The 23,159-nt window shown below is 39.3% G+C and overlaps 1 protein-coding gene across 2 annotated transcripts in view; it reads left to right on the plus strand.

Annotated features, from left to right (window-relative positions):
- The first annotated feature begins 2,942 nt into the window (after nucleotides 1–2,942).
- The window catches only part of PTGFR (prostaglandin F receptor), a 47,480-nt gene continuing 27,263 nt past the window's right edge, over nucleotides 2,943–23,159 (plus strand). Inside the window, exons 1-2 of one of the 2 annotated variants that reach the window (XM_003411219.4) lie at nucleotides 2,943–3,077; nucleotides 4,612–5,481. In XM_003411219.4, coding sequence (XP_003411267.1) covers nucleotides 4,684–5,481 — 798 coding nt within the window. In that variant the 5' untranslated portion in view covers nucleotides 2,943–3,077; nucleotides 4,612–4,683. Of the gene's footprint in view, nucleotides 3,078–4,492; nucleotides 5,482–23,159 lie in introns of those variants that run through there. The other variant, XM_023549446.2, reaches the window with a different exon arrangement.

Consider the following 23,159-nt stretch of genomic DNA (forward strand, 5'->3'; position numbering starts at 1 on the left):
TGTACATAGACCAAGAGGCAGTTGTTTGATCAGAACAAGGGATACTGCGTGGTTTAAAGTCAGGAAAGGTGTGCATCAGGGTTGTATCCTTTCACCACACTGATTCAATCTGTATGCTGAGCAAATAATCCGAGAAGCTGGACTATATGAAGAAGATTGGAGGAAGACTCGTTAACAACCTTGCTTGCAGAAAGTGAAGAGGCCTTGAAGCACTTATTGACAAAGATCAAAGACAATGCCTTCAGTATGGATTACACCTGAACATAAAGAAAACAAAAATCCTTACAAGCAGACCAATAAGTAACATCATTATAATTGGAGAAAAGATCGAAGATGTCAAGAATTTCATTTTGCATGGATCCACAGTAAAGGCCCATGAAAGCAACAGTCAAGAAATCAAATGACATATTGCATCGGGCAAATCTGCTGCAAAAGACTTCTTTAAAGTGTTAAAAAGCAAAGATGTCACTTTAAGGACTAAGGTGAGCCTGACTCAAGCCATGGTATTTTCAATTGCCTTATATGCATGAGAAAGCTGGACAATGAATAAGGAAGACTGAAGAATAATTGACACCTTTGAACTATGGTGTTGGTGAAGAATACTGAAGATACCATGGACTGCCAAAGGAGCAAACAAATCTGTCTTGGAAGAAGTTCAGCCAGAATGCTCCTTAGAAGCAAGGATGGCAAGACTATGTCTTATATACCTTGGATATGTTGTCAGGAGGGACGAGTTCTTGGATAAGGACACCGTGCTTGGTAGAGTAGAGGGTCAGCAAAAAAGAGGAAGACGCTCCCATAGCGGCTGCAACAATGGGCTCAAACATAACAATTATGAGGATGGCACACAACTGGGCAGTGTTATACATAGGTCACTATGAGTTGGAACCAACTCAACTCAAGGGCACCTAACAACAACAACAACTTGCACAGTAGGTATCTTTTTTTAAAAATGCATTTATGTAATACTTTGAAATATGAAGTATTATAGTTTGGAAGATATTACATTATGAATGTTATGATCTGACTCTGCATTATTGAGAGATCCTCCTCCCCTCCCCCCAGTAGGTAGAGCAGCTGATGTTAGTGAGGTGCTCCAGTGAGAGCCTGAGAGGTGTCAAGATCCTGAATTGTTGTATTTGGAAATGCTGACTACAGCACTTAATTGAAGCCACATTTGGTAAGCGGCCAGGCATTGACCTAGGTGAGGATGGAGCGATGAATAAGACCTCTGCAGGAACTCAGTGAGAGATGTAAGTAAACAAATAGTTGCAATGTAATTTGATTTAGTGCTGTTAATCATTAAAGGGAAAAATTAAACAGTGCTATGGAAACTCTGGTGGCATAGTGGTTAAGAGTTTCGCTCCTAAGGAAAAGGTTGGCAGTTTAAATCCACCAGGCACTCCTTGGAAACCCTATGGGGCAGTTCTACTCTCTTACAGGGTTGCTATGAGTGGGAATTGATTCAAAGGCAGTGGGGCAATGGGCATGTGTCACAGTGCTATGTGTTATGCAAATATTTTGTGCTGGACTACTAACTTAAAGGTTGGCCGTTTGAACCCACCTATCAGTGCCTTGGAAGAAAGACCTGGAGAACTGCTCTCGTAAAGACTACAGCCATTGAAAATCTTATGGAGGGAGCTGTGCCATTCACGTTTTCAGTGTGGTTTATTATATACTTGTTCTTTGGATATTGGCCATCCACATATAATATTGCTCTACTAACAAGAATATCTGATTAACCAAAATGTTCAATTCCCTGACCATATCTAATTAATAGTTTATTTTACAAGTTAGGATTATATAATTAAAAAAAAATCCCAATATCTACCACAGAGGAGAACAGTGCAATCGTTCTTTCTATAGTTAATGGCTAATTTATTTTATCTCACTTTAGCATTTTATGATCCTTTTCAATTTCCAGGAATTTAGAGGCCCCTTCTGATTTTAGACTGGAGAAAAGGGAGTTTATTTCTGTGTGCCACTGTTTTTTCACCTAGACGTTGGCAACTTTTTACTAAAATAAAAGGAGCAAAGGTCAGTAACACAGTCACATAATTGTTTAGTTGGAAAAAAGGTATAGCATCATTACTAGGTATGGATCAAAATGATATTAGGAAAAGCCACCACGACAGTGCAACAACTGCTCAAATCATAATTCCTAATGAAGCAGTTGAATGTTCTTTTCTGACGGCAACTAACAACAACGATCAACGCTAAAATGATTTCCCCCAAATTTGTTAGATGCACATTTCTTTGGGCATAGCACTAGAAATCCCCCCATCATGGGGCTTTTACAATCACTAAAATGTTATTAATCCGTTATCTCCATGTGTCTGTCCTTCAACAATGTGTTCATCCCTTTCCTTTCTCACATTCCTTAGAAAGCTAGAAATATAGTCCAATCCTCTGTGCCAGTGAACCTTCAGGCTGTGTTTCCATTTACAACCGTTGCCTTGAATATTTATTTTCAAGTCCTCCGGGACGTCGTCTGGTTTCTTTATCCTTTTCGAGCTGCACCTGGAACGAGTGCGTTCCGCAAGCTACAGTTCTAACAGTCTAACACGCTGTCAACAAGTTGTTTCTCGGGCCTTCCTAAGCTCCCCAAACTCCTATCTTGCAGCCTCCGAGGAGATGGCCCTTTTGGCCTCAGATGAGTTGAAAACAAAACTTTTTCCTAGCTGGTCCTGCCGCTGAGAGGGCAGCTCCGATGCTGATGGGGTGAATGTTGCATCTCAACGCCGAGCTCTAGTCTTTTCCTGGCCCGGCTCTGGATTCATGGAAAAGGGGCGGAGAGGAGAGGAGAGGAAGGCGTGGAGGTCATCCGCGCCCTCCATCCAGCCCTGGCTGCGAGCGCCTTTAGGTGTCGAGGGTTCGGGGAGGGCGAGCGCGCCTGGCAGGCTCCGCGCCCGAAGAGCGTGAAGAGGGGACGCGCGCCGGGACCCGAGGTGGGAGCGCGGCCCTGCGAGGGGAGTAACCTGTGGCTGAGTCGAGGTGGAGTCAGGGGCGGGATGGCGCACCGAGGAGCGCGCTCTTCTGCTCTGTTTAGAGCTTCGCCGGCGGCCGGGGATACCAAGGTAACCACCCCTCCAGCGGCTGGATTACCACGCGCCAGGCTCGGGTGCTCAATCCCAACAAGGTTTAACCAGCCCACTCACCCCTCTGGACGCTCAGCTGGCAGCGCTGTCAGGGTAACTTAACCTGAGCTTGGCAACAGGTTTGGACCAGCTTCTCCAAGCTGGGGAGACTCGCAGAGAGAGATGGGGTCCCTAGGCTGACATGTCCCGATTCTGAGCTGCGCGGATGGGGTCCAGGTAGAAGGAGTCTCAGAAGAGGTTGAATGGGCAAAAGGAGAGGTGCCCTTCTGTCCCGTGATTCCCCTGTAGGCGACACTTCAGGCCCCCGCAGGGGCCGGCGCAGGCCTTTGGCGCCCCCCGGGGTGGGAGGGAAAACAGCTTTCTGGTGTTTGAGCAATCACAGAAAGTTTAAGCAAGTTAGGAGGTTTGGGAGGATGTTGCAAGCAGAGACGAGGGGCGGGGGCTGGGGGAGCGGGGGCGGGGGGCGGGGGGCAAGTAACGGGCGAAAGTCGAGCTGTGAGTAAGATCTGGACAGAGCGTCGGCCCTCGGGGCAGCCCGGGCGGCCTCGCTCGGGCCGGCCCCAGGAAAGGCTGGCTCCGGAATTCCCAGCCTCCCGGAAAGCTGTTCGGGAAACGCCAAACGAATTAGCACAGGCGGAGTAGCTGTGGTCGCGGGTATCCAGTGTCCGTGACTCAGGCCTTTCCCCACTAGGGAAAGAGCGACAAATAAATACTCGCATTGGATGTTGCTATTCTTCAGCTTTAACTTAATCAGCTGCATCTAGGCAGATGTGGACAGAGATAGATGTGGACAGAGTGAGCATGGCCTGCTGCCATCCCCTTCTTGAACCAAGATCTCCACGCAGGTGATAGCTGGGCCAGAAAACTTTCCTCTAGATTCCCCACTCTGCCCTCCGTGGGTCAGTGGGTGTGATCTACTGTTATTAGACTAAGGCTTTAGAAATGTATTCAGAGGGGCCCATGTAACATCAGTGAGCTTGCCAGTTCCTCTCTTTCCCTTCTTCTCCTTACACCTCCCTCCCTCCCTCGGTCCCCCAAAGTTTGGAGAAGCCTGTTATGTCTGCCTGACAAACAGGTGGCCTTTAGTTCAGGCCTTTAGTTCACCTAAATAATCTGTACTTTAGAGATAAAGCCCATCAGAGAAAACAGTAGAAACTTGAAAAGTTCATCTGGGTATTTAAATAAATTATCATCATTTTAAAGACAGTAGTGATTTCTTAAACCTTAAAGTTTTAAAGTGTCAGTGAAGTGTCAGCTGAAGGCATTTAGGAGGTGCCCATTTGCAGGTAGATCACAGAGGTTAACCACGAGGCCTCAATTTTGGCAGCTTCTTTCCTTTGACAATGAAGTGTGGAACCGCAGGCAGATGTGTGCTGCTTTCAGTATGATGCAACCTTGCTTGTGATAGGTCGGATAAATCAGATTCCCATCACAGGGTGCTGTGGTGCTTGGGTCTTAAATGTCAGACGAGCAGCACCGCTGTGTTCATAGCCTCCCTCTCTTTATGTTACAGATGTCTGGACTGCAAGCCTGCACTGATTTGAGAGGGAGATGACTTGAGTGACCAGCTTCTATCTCCACAACAATGTCCATGAACAATTCCAAACAATCAGTGTTTCCTGCAGCTGGACTCCTTTCAAACACAACCTGCCAGACGGAAAATCGGCTTTCGGTATTTTTTTCAATAATCTTCATGACAGTGGGAATCTTATCAAACAGCCTGGCCATTGCCATTCTCATGAAGGCGTACCAGCGATTTAGACAGAAGTCCAAGGCATCATTTCTACTTTTGGCTAGTGGCCTGGTGATCACAGACTTCTTTGGCCATCTTATCAATGGAGCTCTAGCAGTATTTGTATATGCTTCTAATAAAGACTGGATCCGCTTTGACCAATCAAATGTCCTTTGCAGTATTTTTGGTATCTCCATGGTATTCTCTGGTCTGTGCCCACTTTTTCTAGGCAGTGTGATGGCCATTGAGCGATGTATTGGAGTCACTAAACCAATATTTCATTCTACGAAAATTACATCTAAACATGTGAAAATGGTGTTGAGTGGAGTGTGCTTATTTGCTATCTTTATAGCTTTGCTGCCCATCCTTGGGCTTCGAGACTATACGATTCAAGCGTCGAGGACCTGGTGTTTCTACAAAACAGAACACGTCGAAGACTGGGAAGATAGATTTTATCTTCTACTTTTTTCTTTTCTGGGGCTCTTAGCCCTTGGTGTTTCATTCTTGTGCAATGCCATCACGGGAATTACATTGTTAAAAGTCAAATATAAAAGTCAGCAGCACAGACAAGGCAGGTCTCATCATTTCGAAATGGTCATCCAGCTCCTGGCTATCATGTGTGTCTCCTGCATTTGCTGGAGTCCGTTTCTGGTAAGAGCCTAATATTTTGACCAGTTTTTGCTTTCTTCACTTTATCCATTTTCAATACAAGGTTGGTCTTCTTTTTAAAAGTTGTTAGTCTTGATGGGAAATGCTGTTCAGTCTTGTAAATGCTGGAGTTAACTCCTAAGCAAAACTTATTTCAGCACTCTGCTCAGGCTTAGAATTAAGCTATTTATGACGCACATGATCATCTTCCCACAAACCTGAATAGAATTAAATATATTGCTAAATAATTCTAACGAGAGTATTATCTGCTTGCAGTGTAGCATAGTTTTAACAGAAGGAACATGTTTTCAATATACTGAGTATGATTAGTGTCTAGAATGTGAAAAAAAAGTTACTAAATATAACATTGGAATGGACTCCAGTAAGTCACATAGACTTTTAATTTGTAAACAAGGCATATTAGCTGTCTTGTTCTTCTAAGCATGGGATGACCAGGCTTCTCCACTTGCAAAGGCAGGCATGAATAGAAATATTAATATATAGAAGTCAGGCTAAGAAATCACTGGTTCACTGACCTTGAAACAATGCAGGTATTGCAGAGGGAGGTGTGACGGGCAGCAGAGCCAGGATCAAGTACAGAATTTGGAGCACATAATGGTGAAAAGTGAAGAATATGAAAGGACTGTTCTGCTATTTGTTTTCCAAGTTCCCATGCAGTCATTTCATTCTTTTTAAATTTTTAATTAATTAATTAATTACTTTTTTTTTTTTTTTTTTTTACCAGCAACTATATGTGACAGGTTGGTATTTTGATTTGGAAATTAAGGTTAAGGTTAAAAACTTAGAAACAAATTTAAGTCATTTATATTACCTGCCAGTTAGAAGACAAAACAAATCATAATTGATAAGTATGACCATGTCTTTCTCCAACATCCTACTTTATGATGAACAGAGTGTCAAAATGCAATGAAAGAGAAAAAAGTCTTCTATAGGGAGCTAGTGACAGCGAAGATGGTTTTCATTCTACTTTGTGTGGCAGTAGGGAAACTGCCTGGCACTCAGAGAGGGTAACACAGGTGATAGAAAAGTGGAGGTGAGACACAGAGGTAAGATAAAGGTCATGGTGATGAGAAGGTATCTACCTTGCACAGTAGAATGAAGGTGCTGGTTGCCAATGCAGTTTTCTAGGCTCCAGCAGGCCCCCTGTCTAAGAATATTTGCTAGTGGAATTTTAATAAGCAGTTCAGATGATTCTGATGCACATAAAAATTCGTGTGAGCTGCTGGTGCAGAGAGATGCTAAAGTAGAGTCAATTTTATTTTACAAAGGATTTTTTACTTTCCTAATATTTCTTTATTTTTTATGTATATTATTGCCTCACAATGAAAAATTGGCTTCTTGAATTGTTAAGTCATTTAAATATATTCCCATGCTGAGTTGGCCAGTACATAAGACTCCAACTAAGGGGAGGCTGGGCCTGTCACTGGCAAGTCAATCCTTGGGGGCCTACTTGTTAATTTTGGAGGCTTTAGGTGAACCCAGGCATAGATCTGATCTATGCTCATGCCAAAAACCAAACCAAACCCATTGCCATTGAGTCAATTCCGAATCATAGCTACCCTATAGGACAGAGTAGAACTGCCCCATACAGTTTTCAAGGAGCACCTGGTGGATTCGAGCTGCCAACATTTTACTTAGCAGCCATAGCTCTTAACCACTATGCCACCAGGGTTTGCAAGCTCATAGAATAGTCATTTTAATCAGTATAACACAGCCCAGTTCTAACAACACTTGGGATCAGTTCAGTGTTCATTTTTGAAGAGTTTATATCACTTGACAAAGTATATTTCCTTGGAGTGATGATTCTTTATTCTTAGTTACATTTTAAAATAAAGTAGTTTTTCAAAATAAAATAATGAGTTTGAGTACAATCAAAATTAACTTGGAGTTGGAAAGATAATATGAAAAAAATGAGAAAAGAAATGACTAAAACCTTAAACAATGAAATACTGAACTAAAAGAGTGACAGCTAATCTGGTCAATTGAGGTAATTACTTGTGTTTTAGTTTTTACTTCTGAGTTACTCTTAAAGTTCCACTTAGTTCTGGCTGTTGGCTTTGAGAAGCAGGAGTGGTAGACTAACTACTGTAAGACTATGGAAGGTAGCAAAGTTTTGGAGTGTTGCCATGAATATTTTGAATTTGTGTTTTTCTTTAGTTTTCTTTCCTGAATTTTTGGTTTCCTTTACTTCCAGAATAGATACTATAATGTAATTCAGATTCTGGATATATGTCCTGGTGGAAACATAGTTTCATTTTCATGAAAGATTTTCTGTGGTCTATTTTCTATTTAATTATGAACCATTGAAATATCTTGTGACACAGATGTATCAGTACTTCTAAAGTACTTATTTTTAGTGTGAAAATTTTTTCTGTGTTAGACACATAGTAGGTACACCACAGATACTCCTTGAGGCATTGATATTTTGAGTTGTTTCCAGCATTCTTTGCATTCCTGGTTTCTCTTGTGGAAACTTGGGTCTTCATGCCAATTTCTGACTAGAGGATTTTTATCTTTGCAGGTCTGGACATAAGTGCCTCTGGGATTAGGTTAAGATCATCAGACAGGTCTAAGTTGAACCCAAGTAAAAAATTCAGATTTGAGAATCCCCAAATAACACCTGGCCTTAACACCTCAGTTGAAACATTTCTTCTTTTAAAGCCTAGAGGGAATTGCTTAGATGCTAATGACTGAGCCATAGTTATACTGCCCAACCTGTATTTTACTAGTTTTTTAAGTTTTTCAAGCACCTCTGAAACCTAAAAAAAAAAGTTTCTAGTTTCCCATAAATGATGACAAAGGTGACAGCATGCAGGTCAATGCCCTAGTTTACACCATATGCCTTTTCCCTATGATTGATAAGGATGAATTTCTGGATTTGTAATCTGAATGAACATTGCACACACTCTTTGAGCTGTGTTCACTGTCATTTTCAAGCCTGAAAATGAAATAAAGATATAGGTGCATACATGAAAAAGAGACAATAAGCATCGTGTCTGTGTTTGACAGGGTGCTTTACAGCAAAACTTACCAATGGAGGCATAATTTCTAAAGTTACTTAAATTTGTAGCTAAAAATAAAGGGGATACTTAATTTTGTCAACTGGGTTTTAATCAATTCAGAGTTGAGATAATTATGACATTGTTTGAATTCTCTTTTATTTTTCTGTGTTTTTGTTTTCTCAAAGGGATGTATCCTTTTAGAAGCTGAGATTTAGAAATGTAGTATAAAAATAATAGTAGCTTAAGATACATCAAATATCTTATGGCATTTAAAAATTTAAAATATCTGGATTTTGTAGTTTTAAACATGGTTCCACAATTTATATAAATTAATTTAATTATAATCCTAACTGAAAAAACTCAGGAAGCTACAGAAGGCACTTATTAGCTTACAATTCCTTTTAGCAACAAGTTAGTTCCAAAATCTTTGAGAGTCACACAACAATCATAATATTGTTTCATGCGTTTCCTAGGTGAATCAGTTGTCCTAAATAAACAAATCTTGAAAACATTCTTTTGATGCTTCTATTATGAGGAAAAAAAAAAAAGAGCTTTACAAGCAATTTCAAGTAACATTTTCTTGATTTTCTTTGCTTCTGCCTCTATATGGGTAGTGATTCTTTTTAATGCACCATTTCCAGAATGTATAATCCTAAAAGAAATTCATTATTGTTGCTTTGTGTATTTCGTCAGATCAGCAGAGCAATAAATACTTGTTGACTGGTTGACTGTAACTTAAGTAGTATGAATGTGAAGAGATTGGTAAGGATTGACCAGAATGAGGATCCTGAGTTTTGCAGCTATGAGTTAAGCAAATACTAAACCAGACGGTAATTTTTAAATCTGTTCCCTAAGTCAGCAATTTTGGACTTAGAACAGTATTAAGCTGAGCTGTCTTTTACTAGAAAGCCATACTTTGTTTTGCCTTTTCTTCAAGGACAGAGGATCATTCTGAATTGAGAAAAGAAGTATAACGTTCGTACATGAAGAGCATCTTAATTTCTTACGTAGGTTAGTTTACACATGAGATGTGTTCTCTTGCATATGTAGAATTTGGATTTGATTTTTCTAAGGTTGTAATTCTTGCACTAATATTTCTAGTCAATGTAGTTAAACTAGTCACTGAATGACTAAATTTGGCCACTAAGGTGTTTGTCAGATACAGACCAAAGAACTGGGTGACCAATTAGGTGGACTTTGACTGAAATTACTATAGGTATCAGCATCATATTGATTTGATCGTAGCAGGCTAACGATAAATGAAGGGACAGAGTGACATCATGGAACATTTGACTACTAGAGAAGAGTGTTTTCTTTGAAAGGCAGCCCTCATCATCATATTCATCATATTTAAGAACTGTGTAATGGAAATCTGTATGTGTGTCTTGTGAACATGCCTCAACACTAAAAGGATAGTTAATGGATGTACACTTACATGTTTTAAGTTAAAACAAAATTTGGGAAACATATAAACATATACATACATAAATGTGTGTATACACACCTGCATAATTGTTAAATTGTTTTCCAAATTAAAAAAAATTCGATTGCACCTCTAATGGGTTGCATTCTCAAAAGAAAATGGACTTTTAGAGTTTCAGGTCAGATTTTGTAAAACAGGGTTTTTTTGTTTTACTCTTGGATTGTTGCTGATTTTAGAGGCAATCTTTTCATAAATTGCTTTAGTTTGATTCCTTCGTGCGGTGGGAATGCTCCTTTGCTTGGACTAGGAAAACAGAAATGGTATTGTTTGAATAAAGGACACACTGGTACCTGGGTTCTACTTGTGTGAAATCCTTAAACAGCTCCGAAATATATAACTCAAAATTAACATCCAGAAAAAATAGTATATTGTAGAGATGTATTAGCATAGTTTACGTGATGAGAATTCAGGCTACTTTCAGGTTTGGGTGGGTGTAAAGTCAGTGGTGTGGGTCAATGACAGAGGCTGGCAGACAAGCGGTTCTGGGAGATCTGGGAGCACATTCCCATGTCCAAGCCTTGGTGTTCTGTCTCTTGCCTAGAACACTTTTTTTTTCTCACAACCACTTGACTCTTTCCCTCATTCTTCTTCAAATAAACCTCAGTGCTGTCGGGTTGATTCTGAGTCATAGTGACCCTATAAGACGGAGTAGAATGAATAAGGAAGACCAAAGAAGAATTGGTTCCTTCCAATGATGGTGTTGACAAAGAATATTGGATATACCATGGGCTGCCAGAACAAACAAATCTGTCTTGGAAGAAGTACAGCCAGAATGCTCCTTAGAAGTATATCTTACATACTTTGGACATGTTATCAGGAGGGACCAGTCCTTGGAGAAGGACATCATGCTTGGTAAAGTAGAAGGTCAGTGAAAGAGAGGAAGACCCTTAACGAGATGGACTGACACAGTGGCTCCAACGATGGGCTCAAGCATAGCAATGATTGTAAGGATGGCACGGGACTGGGTATTGTTTCATTTTCTCGTAGATAGGGTCACTATGAGTCAGAACCAACTCGATGGCACCTAACAACGACAGCAACAGAAGCGCCCCATGGAGTTTCCAAGGCTGTAATCTCTACAGGCGCAGATTACCAGGTCTTTTCTCCTGTGTAGCTCCTGGTGGGTTCGAACTGCCGGCCTTTTAGTGAGCAGTCCTTTTCACTCTTCTCAGATTACTTAAATCACCTCTTTAGAAGGCCACCTATCTAGGTTATCTTAAAAAGTACCTTTCTCTTCTCTATTCCCTTCCTTTATTTCTCTTTGTAGAGCCTAGCAGTATCTGCTAACATGAGTTTCTTTCTTTGTTTATTTAGTTGTTATTTGGTGTCTGCTCCTAGAATGTAAGGGAAGGGATCTCCTGAGGGAAGGGACCTTGTTTATTGTGGATCCTCAGTTCCTAGACCAGTGCCTGGCACAGTGTTGGGTCAGTAAGTATTTGCTGAATGAATCTCACCTAAAGAAGGGCTCAGTGGGTGATCGCACCCATCGCCACTTTGGATCCACTTTCTGTTGAGGGCAGGAGCTGGTAGGTAGGCCTTGGGAATACTTCTAATTGTGAAACGGATTGGGGAAGTCTGAGAAGGGAAGGTCTGTTCAGAAATCGCCCAGAAGTATCAGTTTAAGAGGTGAAGTCCTGGAGAATCCTAGACATTCTAAAGTTTGACTCTGGGGCTAGAACTTAGGAATTTTACCAGCATTCAGAGAAATTTCATGGATAAGCTAGGTTTGGTATTATTATGGTGTTACAATTATTTTCTTACATGTTGATTTCTCCTTTTAATTTCAGTGAGGCTTGGGGGCTATTTTCTTAGCTTGTATTTTAGTTTCTACACACAGTGGGCCATTAACCAGTTTGTTGAGTGAATGAACTAATGATCTACATATTGAATGGGAAGCATTGAAGGCAAAGGAAAATATTAGGCAATATAAATTTGAATTAATTTTAATTTTGCCCCACACTTTTTTTTTTCCCCCAAAATGTATTTATTTTTTTATTGGTGCTTTATCTTTGAGGGAGTCATCTCAGGGAACAAGAGGAGAAAATTATTTTGAGTAAAGACTTCCAGACATTGTTTGTTCAGTGTCATAAAATAAAATATCTCTGTGGTAATTGCTGAAATTTTTCTGGATAAAGGGCTTGCTTACTTCAAGCCTTGAATGAATATATAGGGCTCAAATTGTATTGTTAATGAGACTAAAAGTTTGGTTATGTTTTATATTCTGGTCGGATTAATTCTTGGAAAACTCCAACAGATGTTTGTAGTGGATACTGTGGAGCCCCACTTAGACCCCCGTTTTGGGTGCATCTTACTTGCGCACAGTTATGTACCCTTTTCTGGGAGCAGCCTGTGTCTGGTGATAGGTGGGTGTGGGGATACAAAGCATTAACTCTTTTGCTTCATTTGGGGCATTTCTGAAGGGCCACTCAAGCTCCAGAACTCCCCGAGAAATCTACTGAGGCTTTTCTTGCAGCATCATTGCCGCTCAGCTTCTCTCTCTGCACAATCCTGCTTCCCTCACTGACGCCTCACACACCCCAGTAAACTTTCTGCATGCAAATCTCGGTCTTAAAATCTATTTCCTGCAGAGTGCTATTTAGGACAGTCTTCCAGAAGTCCATTTGTTCATGAATTATTTAAATATAAAGTCTATTATGCATAGGTTTATGGTGATTTGATAGATATTTTGTGCTGTGTATGCTGCTGTTCGCTGCTGTCCGGTTAGCTCCTGACTCGTGGTGACTCCATGCACAGTGGAACAAAATGCTGCCTGGACCTGTGCCATCCCCATGATCAGTTGCAAATTGGGCCATTATGATCTATAAGGTTTTTACTGGCTAATTTTCAAAAGTAGATTGCCAGACATTTCTTCTTTGTCCATCTTATTCTGGAAGCTTCACTGAAACCTGTTAATCTTCACAGCAACATTCAAGATCCACTGACAGAGGGCTGGTGGCTTTGCGTGAGGTACATTGACTGGGAGTTGAACCCAGGTATCCCTCATGGAAGGTGAGAATTCTACCACTGAACCACCAGTGCCTCCCTGTGCTATATATACGTTTCCTTTGAGTGGATTCCGACTTAAAGCAACCCTATAGGACAGAGTAGAACTGCCTCATAGGGTTTCCAAGGAGCAACTGGTGGATTCAAACTTGTAGCCTTTTGTTTAGCAGCTGAACGCTTAATCACTGTGCCACCAGGGCTTAGGCCTTTGGGCCTTTGAAATTAAACTTGTAGCATCACCTCCCTCTGTGGAAGTGTATAGTGTAAAACTGGTCAGAAAATGGCAATCAGTTAAAGAAGAAAACACTCCTCGGTTGGAAATTCACACAAAAGTCTGTTGCTTTGAATCTGCACAGTGGTCTGCAGTAATTTGGTATTTTAAGTTCCTTTACTCTTGGCAAAACATGACTTCCTGTTTTTAAGGAGAAAAGACTTCTAAAAGGGCCCAAAGATATCATAGACATGGAGACGGCACTTACAAAACATTAGTTGAATGATTTAAGTGTAAACGAGTCAAAAACATGTGGATTAAATTTATGCCCTCATGGATATAAAAAATCTTCTGGCTTAATGTGTTTGGGGCTTTTTATTAAGCCCCAAAACATTTGAAGAACAGTTCAAGATGTTGATGTGCCCCAGATTTCTCAGGGTTGACACTTTTAACTTTATTTGCTTAAGACTTATCCTTACAGCAGCTGTATAAAATACATTCCATTTATGTTGGTTTTGGAAGGCATTCATAGACACACCGAAACTGACCTGGTATATCAGTGTCATTTACCTGTATTCAGAGAGGACTCCATTTAAAAAGAAGAAATTTGTCTTTTGATATTTATCAACATTACCGTCCAAAGCTTGTGTAAATTTGTCATTCTGTCCGTCTTCTGTCCTGGGTGTAAGGGTGCTAATGCCACAGAGCAGTGACTATAGTTGTGGCTTTATACAGACTGGGAGGTGGTTTTTCTTATTCCTCCAAAGTTATTGAATCTCCACATAAAATTCAGACTGTGTAATGTGTAAACTGTGTGGTTGTGGTGTGATGGTGAAGGAGACAGAAACAGGTTATGTACAAGGAGCAAGTTTCTTATGCACCATCTCAAATCAGACCTTCCCTTTAGAGCAGTGTAGTTGTTCAGAGTACAGGCCGCGGGTGTGAATCCCAGCCCCACACCCTCTTAGCTGTGACCTAAGTTATTCTAAGCCAATTTTGCACGTCTGTGAACTGATTATAATAAAGGTACTTGCTCAGAGATGCTGTCAGATTAAATGATTTGGGCTCCCTAAAAGCTCATTTTTAAAAGCTCACAATGGAATGATTGGCACATAGTAAATGCTCAATAAAATAAAAAGTACTCAAAAAGCCTGTTGCTATTATTGCCACCAACCATCTCAATTAAAAATAATCATCTGTCTATAGTTCAGATGTTTTCCATTTTCTCCACCATTAAGAAGGGTTGGTTGCAGGGGAGAGAAAGATTGGGAGCACATAGCTTCAGAAAACTTTTTTGGACATTTCCATTTGAAGTTTCAGATTATTACTCCTTATTCACTGTCGCATCAGAAGTAGAGATGTTGCCTGATACTCTTTTGCATCGTATTCTAGTAATGATTAGACTGTTAGCTTATAATAGATTCTTATTAAATAATTCTTATTCTTAAATAATGCTTAAACATTAAAGGATTCTTATTCTTCTTATTAAATAAATCTCATTAGTCTTATGAAGTATTAATTAATTTATAAATAATTGTAACCAAATTAAAATTCGCCTAAAATTATCAAGACCATTATGTGTAAGGAACTACGCTTGAGCTTGCGAGTGGTACCAGGAGTAAAAACTATAGCTCCTCCCTCAAAGAGCTTACAACTTAAAGTAGTAAGACATACACTGTCTAAGACCTAAGTTATTACTCTTGGAGAGAGAACAGAGTGCAGTGATTAAGAGCTGAGGTTAGGGTTCTCTTTCTTCCACTTCCTGGTTATGTGACCAAAACCACTCTGTGACTCAATTTTTTCAGATGTAAAGTAAGCATAGTAATAGTACCCACTTCTTAGTTGTGAGGATTAAATGTATTAATATATGTAAAGCATTTAAAATAGTGCTTGACATACAGTAATACCCTATGTTTTAGATATTATACTATTATGATTATTGTTGATGTTACTATTAAGTAATAATGTTATAATTAATCGCCAGTCAATAAGTTTGTCAATGAGAAGATCAAAGGCACTATATTAATAGTTGTTAAATAATATTAAATATTGAGTGCTGTGGGATGGAGGGATGGAACTGTCACTTCTCGATTTGGTGATCCACAAGTAATTATTTGTTCATTTATTGGACAGATAATTTTTGAGTGCCTACATGTGTCAGGAACTATTCTAGATGCTGCAATATAATCACTGTGACTTAAATGTTCACAAGTATCTATGTCCTTAAGCAATAGTTCTTATAGAAAATCAAAAAGAGGACATGAATAGGATACTAAAATACGAGATGGCAGGTATTATGTTCTGAATGTATTTGGTTATTTTTGATAACTGATAAAAAGGAAAAATTTCCATAGTATATCATTTGGAAAAGGAGCCCTAGTGGCACAGTGGTTAAGGTCTCAGCTTCTAACTGAAAGGTAAGCAGTTTGAACCCCCTAGCTGCTCTGTGGGAGAAAAGACCTGGCAATTAACAGCCTAAGAAACTATGCGGCTGTTCTACTCTGTCCTATAGGGCCGCTATGAGTCAAAATTGACTTGACGGCACAACAACATATCACTTAGAAAAAAGATAACTGAAAATAATGTGATTCAAAGTCAAGTAATACAAATTCTCAAAACCAGGGAGAAAAGGGATAATAATGTAATATATAATACCTAGAGATGGGAATATGTGCAAATAAGCAACTCTTTAGTATTTGGGACAGACTTTAACAGCATTAAGATAACAAACAAACAAACAAAAAAACCAAACCCGTTGCAGTCGAGTCAATTCCAACTTGTAGTGATCCTGTAAGACAGAGTGGAACTGCCGCATAGGGTTTCCAAGGAGTGCCTGGTGGATTCCAACTGCCGACCTTTTGGTTAGCAGCTGTGGCTCTTAACCACTATGCCACCAGGGTTCTGCATTGGGATAGCAAACCAAAAAAAAAAAAAACCAAACCCATTGCTGTCGAGTCAATTCTGACTCACAGAGACCCCACAACTACAGGGTAGAACTGCCCCACAGGGTTTCAAAGGAACACCTGGCAGATTTGAACTGCTGACCTTTTGGTTAGCAGATAGTAATAAATATTTAAAGTTAAAGGATTTTCCAATTAACAGAACATGAGTAGTAGGAAAATTAAATACTAAAAACTTAAGAATTCAAATTAGTCATTTTACACTTTTTTTATTATGATAGTTAAAGTGGCTGAAGATGTAGAAGAGAAATAAATGGTTACAAAAGTCATTAACTCTTAGAATTTAGGTTAAGAATGTGTTCTAGGGGTAAAAATAAAGAAAAGCAATTGAATTGCTAAGAACATTAATAGTAGAAATGAAGAAAATAAAAAAAGTCATTTATGCTTTTATGTACTCATTCATTTATTCATTGATTTATTCTTTCAGCAGACATTTGCTGAGCAAAAGGCTGGGTGTCTCTCTGGTGGAGTGTAAAGGATAGAGACAGAGACATGACCTGGGGAAATGTTTTTCAGCCACATTCTAAGCCTTGTGCTCCCTGTATCCTTCACGTTATCCATGATATTTGCACTGTTCTCTCCAACCTCTAACACTTACATGAATTCTCCTTTCCCTTCTTTGTTCATTTTTAATATGGGGATAAATATAATTATTTGTATTTTTCTGGCTCTGCCTGGGAGCAGGGAGTTAAATGCTTAGTAATAGCGGGGGAACCCCTGGGCCGAAAGGTGCATTAGTAAGCATTAGAATCATAAAATTGCTGTTGCATCAGTGGCTGTTGTGGTGGTGATGGTTATCATTATTATTTTAATATACAGTCTTCCTCTGTGTTTTTTCTTGCATTTATGTTCATGGTAGAGATCCAGAAAGTGAGAGGAAAAATAAAAACCACATGAATGACAGGCAGAATGTAGGGGAAAGAGGAGCAGGGACAAGGCAATGGAGGAACAGAAAGCAGTGTAAGAGAAAGAGAGGCACTTATGCGTTAGGAACTTGATTGGAAAGACAAGACCTCCTTTTATTTCTATGGACCTATTGAGGAATATTAAATTTCGGGTATTATATTCTAAGTTACTTTAAAAAAACAATGTTTTCTTTAACTGTAAAATCTTCTTGTAAAAACATAAACTACAGAATAAAATAAAATAAACCTTTCTAAATGTCACTTGGAAATCCTGGTGGCATAGTGGTTAAGTGCTACAGCTGCTAACCAAAAGGTCGGCAGTACAAATCTGCCAGGCGCCCCTTGGGAACTCTACAGGGCACTTCTACTCTGTCCTATAGGGTCGCTATGAGTTGGAATCAACTCAAGGGCAGTGGGTTTTTGGTTTTTTAAATGTTACTATCCAGAGATAACCACTATTAGCATTCTGGGTACACTGTTTTGCTCAAACTGCATGTGTTTTTACATTTTTATTTTTGGCTTAATATGCTGTGAGCATACATACATGTATGTGTATAAAAAGCCTGTTGCAAGTTGATTCTGACCCACAGCAACTGTATAGAACGAGCAGAACTGCCCCACAGATTTTCTAAGGAGTGGCTGGTGGATTCCACCTGCAGACCTTTTGGTTAGCAGCTGAGCTCTTATCTGCTGCGCCTCCAGGGCTCCAATGCATATATATGTGTACACCTAAACAAATTAAAAAAAAAAAGAAAAAACCATTGGCGTCGAGTCAATTCTGACCCCATAATTACATGCATCTGATATTGGATTGGGGAAGAATATTTTTTATTTCATATAAGTTCTATAAAGGAGAAGTCTGAAATAAACATATTTACATGTATCTTTTTTTTAATTGGGTTAGGGAAGAATATTTTTTATTTCATTTAACTTTATAAAAGAGAAGTCTGAAATCGATCTACTTATTTCCTTTGTGTTTGGTTGCTTGTAAGATTATTCTTGGGATTTATCTCAGTGTGGGCAGGGCATATTTTTATTACTTTTTGCTTGTACTCAGGATTTGTTCTAACCTCAGAGAAATTTTCTTTTTATCTTCTATTTATACTTCTGCCTACTTTGTTCTTTCCTTATGAAATGCCTATAATAGGTATATCAGAGTTCCTTGGTTTATTCTTCAAAATAGTTACCTTTTCATGCATCATATTTATCTTTTTATTGTTTTCTACAAAAATTCCTTAGGCAAAATCTGTTTTCTGTTTTTATTACATTGCTGGTATTTTGAAATTTGTTGTGTTGTTAGGTGCTGTCAAGTCAGTTCAGACTCATAGTGACCTTATGTACAACAGAACGAAACGCTGCCTGGTCTTGCGCCATCTTCATGATCTTTGTTTTGCCTGAGCCCATTGTTGCAGCCACTGTGTCAATCCATCTCTTTGAAGGTCTTCCAGTTTTTCACTGACCCACCACTTTACCAAGCATGATGTCTCTCTCCAGGGACTGGCCTCTGCTGATAACATATCCAAAGCATATGAGACGAAGTCTTGCCGTTCTCGCTTCTAAGGAGCATTCTGGCTGTACTTCTTTCAAGACAGGTTTGTTTGTTCTTCTGGCAGTCCATGGTATATTCAATATTCTTCAGCAACACCATAATTTGAAGGCATTAATTCTTGTTTGGTCTTCCTTATTCATTGTCCACATTTCGCATGCATATGAGGTGATTGAAAACATCACGGCTTGGGTCAGGCACACCTGACCCAAAATTTGGTAATAGTATTTTCCTCTAGTGTGTGCCTGAGAACTTCATGGTTTTGCTCAATAGTTTCTTTCCATGTGCGTTTTTTCAGTCCAAAGTTACCTGATGCACTGCCCCTGTCCTCAGTCCTCGTGGTCCTCATTAGGAGTGTGTAGCTAACAATCATTATGAATTACTGTGCATGGGTTCATTGTAGTGAGCAGAGAATTTATTTCTGATATAGTTTAATCTTTATAGGCTTCATCAAAAATATAATTTTTATGACTGACAATATCAATATTTCTGTCATATACTATCTCAGAATAAAAAAGAAATAACCAATGTACCAAATAATTAAAAAATAATTCCGTAAGGTTTTTTTTTTTAATCAACTTTGATAGCATGAGGTGGTTTTGAAACTATTGTAGAATGGGTGATGATTCTTTTCTCCACTGAAAATCCTGATGGCCAGGGTAGACTGTTTCTTATTTCAAGGAAAAATAAAGAATTACTGCTGCCAGTCAAGAAAAAAAAAAATGCCAAACACTTGTGATGCATGGCATTTGGAAGACATCTTTTCCTTTTTAGTGTATGTGTCTCTAAGCTCATAGCTGGCTGATCTATGGATATGGATGCCAAGACCAGCCTGCTAAAAGGTTTCCTGGAGAATGGAGAAGGCAGCAGTCTGTCAAGGAGTAATTTCCACTGTGTGTTATTGACCTTCTTCTAATTGCCTACTTTAGGTTTGTCTGTATAAGCTAAATGGTCATTATACAAAAGCCAGTCTGCTTATTTTGATAGTTTAAAAATTGATGTGGGTTTCCACATGGTTGATTTAGCAAGACATTTTATGTTTCACTGTAAAGATGAATGGATAACCCGTTTTGCCTGTATCAATGCCCTGTCTTTAATGCCTCTCTTGAGTTTGAATTGACATTAGGTGTAACAACAGTGTCAGTGCTACCTTTTTCTTAGACATCTGGCTTGTTTTTACATGATTCCCAAAACTCAAGTTCAAATTACCTAGAGAATATTTATCTACTAAACGGTTTAAAGAGACAAGAGCCAATCAGTTAAAAATCATGCTTTATAATGATTTCTGAATAATGCTGTTATGGATTGAATTGTGTCACCCAAAAGTATGTGTTATAAATCCTAACCTCTATGCCTGTGATTGGAAACCCTGGTGGCGTAGTGGTTAAGAGCTAAGGCTGCTAACCAAAAGGTCGGCAGTTTGAACCCAGCAGGTGCTCCTTGGAAACTCTGTGAGGCAGTTCTACTCCATCCTGTAGGGTTGCTATGAGTCAGAATCCACTTGACAGCAATGAGATTCCTGTGGTTTCAAGTCACTCTCTTTTGACATATAAAAGAGATTAAACAAGCAAGCAAGAGAAGCAGGGATGGGGGAAGAGAGATGCCAAGCCATGTGAAGATTGCCCAGGAACAGAAGCTCAGAAGAGATAAGGACGCTCCTCCAGAGCTGACAGAGAGAGAGAGAGAAAGCCTTCTCCTAGAGCCAGCACCCTGAATTCAGACTTCTAGCCTCTTAAACTGTGAGAAAATGAATTTCTGTTTCTTAAAGCCACCCATTTGTGTAATATCTGCCATAGCAGCACTAGTTAACTAAGACAAATGCCCTGTAGATTCAAGTACTCAGCAAAGTAATAGAACCCAATTTCTCTGGCACCCCCCTAGAAGGCCAAAACACCCTCAAAATATTTCAGCTTGAAGGGTGAAAATCTCTCTTTTGGAATTAACCTGACTTTCCTGTCCACTGAAGGCCACTGGGATTTGTGGGAAACATTCAGGAAACTTCTTTGCGGTGGGTAGAGGGAAAAACCCAGCCTTAGGCCTCCCAACTCAGTGACAGACCTTCCAACCACCCAGAGGAGGGGACAAGACAGAGAAATTAATGTGCTATCATGAGTTTAAGACCATACAAATAGTTTATCTAATAATGCTTTTATATTTAAGGAAACCCTGGTGGCATAGTGGTTAATTGCTACTGCTGCTAACCAAAAGTTCGGCAGTTTGAATTCACCAGGCATTCCTTGGAAACTCGATGGGGCAGTTCTACTCTGTTCTGTAGGGTCGCTGTGAGTTGGAATCGACTCAATGGCAACATGTTTGGTTTGGTTTTGGATTTTATATTTAAAATCAGAACACTTGGATGCTCATTAAGTAACTAAGTATTTTTACTTCAAAATTTTATGAAGAAAATTCAATGTTTCATAAAATGCCAAAGTTACATGGTCTAACATGAAGTTAAGTTAAATATATACATGACTGGAGGCTAAAAAGCTCTCTAAAAAGAATATGTTACCATAGCCCGTTGCACTGATTCACGCATAATTTTCTTTCAATAGAGAATTACATTTCTGAATTTCTTGATTTGTCTGCATTTACGTTTGTAATATTTTTCTCCATGAAACCTGCTGTCATGATTCTAGCTCTGATTTATCTCTCTTTCTATGGGCACAGTATAGGCTATATAATGTTATCATTAGCTCTATTTGTTTTTCGACTGTTTGTCTAATCTCTCAAGCAGAAAAAGAGCTCCTTAGCGACAGTCAACTTCTGGTGTTTCTACAATTTCCTCTGGTGCCTGGTACACCACTTGGAAAGGCTCAAGGAAAATGCAGCTTGTCCTTTAGTATCCTTTAATCACAAACGACGTTCGTGAATGAAATGGCATCCTCATAGCTATGATAAGTAAATGCACATAGAAATATCACATTAGGCTTGTATTTTTAAAGTGTTATTTTTGGAAAAAAAGAGCAAAATGTTTAAAAATATAACTATTAAAATATCACTGTGATGATCATTTTAAATTTAAAGATCTTGCTTAGAAATTTTATTGTGTTTCATAAAATTTTGTAGATTTTAGTGTAAGGCTTAATTGATGAATTAATTATCTCTCTGCCAGACAGTATTCTAAGCACGTTACAGATGTTACCTCATTGAATTCTTGTTACATTTTCCAGTTGTATATTTCCTCAGACATGGAAAATATTTATGACTAGTTAGAGGGCTTACCAAGGATGCAGTCATATAAGACTTGACCTTGTTTCCCTCCAGCACTGTGAGCAATTGCACAACATCATTGGCCATATGTTATAACTGAAGGTTTAGCTAAAATTAAAAAGTCTTCAGAGTTAAGTCAGAATTCATGGGGAAGAGCTCTGATACAAAGAAAACGCTTAGACGCTGAGCTGATTGTGACTGAGAAAAATGTTATTCAAGTGTTGTCAAATTGGTTCTGAGTCAAATCAGTGAACAATATGTTGCCCAGTCATGAGACATCTTCACAACCATTGGTATGTTTTGAGAAAGACGAACATAATTAACAGGAAGATTTTTTAAATGCCGTTGTTATATGGACATAGCCTTGATTGAGAGCAATATTTAAACACTACCTAAAAAGGCTGCCTTCAATAAATTAAAAAAGAAAATTTGCCTCTTTGCTCCTATTTAGAGGACTGATCCCACCCTTAATCTCCCACCTTCCTCTGCCCCAACCTAAGTGGGTCCTCGTTTATCCGGATAATTAAAAAAATTCCAAAGTAAAAAAATTTGTACAGAATTTTTTACTCTTTGAAAAATGTTTTTCTCTCCCCGTCTGCCATTGGAAGGTTAAAGTTTCATCCAGGCGAACAAAGTCATTGCTGAGTCTTTTGTGGGGACCAGTCAGACTTTGATTAAAACCAGAGACTGCCATGAGGAGCCTGCTTCAGAATTTTGATTACAACACAACAAACTTTTGTCTTGAAAATATGTTCAGCTGTCACTGAACTGCCTGTTTATCCCAAATGTCTTGCAAAATTTGATGATTTTTCTATCAAGACAGTACTGTTTGCAGTCACCTCCATCCAGCTTACAGCTGGAGGATGTCTTCAGCTTTGATTTTTAAAGAGAACCAATCATATGGCCTTAGTGAGAATTAACTATAAAAAAGCAATTAAAACAACCATAAATATAATACATTTAGAAATTCTCATTCATTTTTTTGATAACTTTTTCTCGGTGCCTTCCATGTGCCAGACACTGTTCTAGGTGCTAGGGTTCTGGTACTGAATAAGACAGGCAATATCCCTGCTCTCATGGAGGTTAAATTCTTCTGGAAGCAGAGCTGGGAGTTAGTTGCAGGGAGCTGGAACCTAATGGGAGAGGGATAGACAATAAGTAAACAAAAAAAAATTAACAGGGTGATTTCAAATAATGATAAGTGCTGGGACTGAAGGTGGGGATGGGGCTGCTTTAGACTGGGTGGTCAGGGAAGTCCAGAGGATGAGCTTAGCTCTGAATGTCATGGGAAGGTCAGATGTGGGGGCAGGATGGTCCAGGCAGAAGAACAAGCCAGTACA

The sequence above is a fragment of the Loxodonta africana genome, chromosome 3 (genome assembly GCF_030014295.1).
Source record: "Loxodonta africana isolate mLoxAfr1 chromosome 3, mLoxAfr1.hap2, whole genome shotgun sequence".
In the NCBI taxonomy this organism is placed as follows: Eukaryota; Metazoa; Chordata; class Mammalia; order Proboscidea; family Elephantidae; genus Loxodonta; species Loxodonta africana.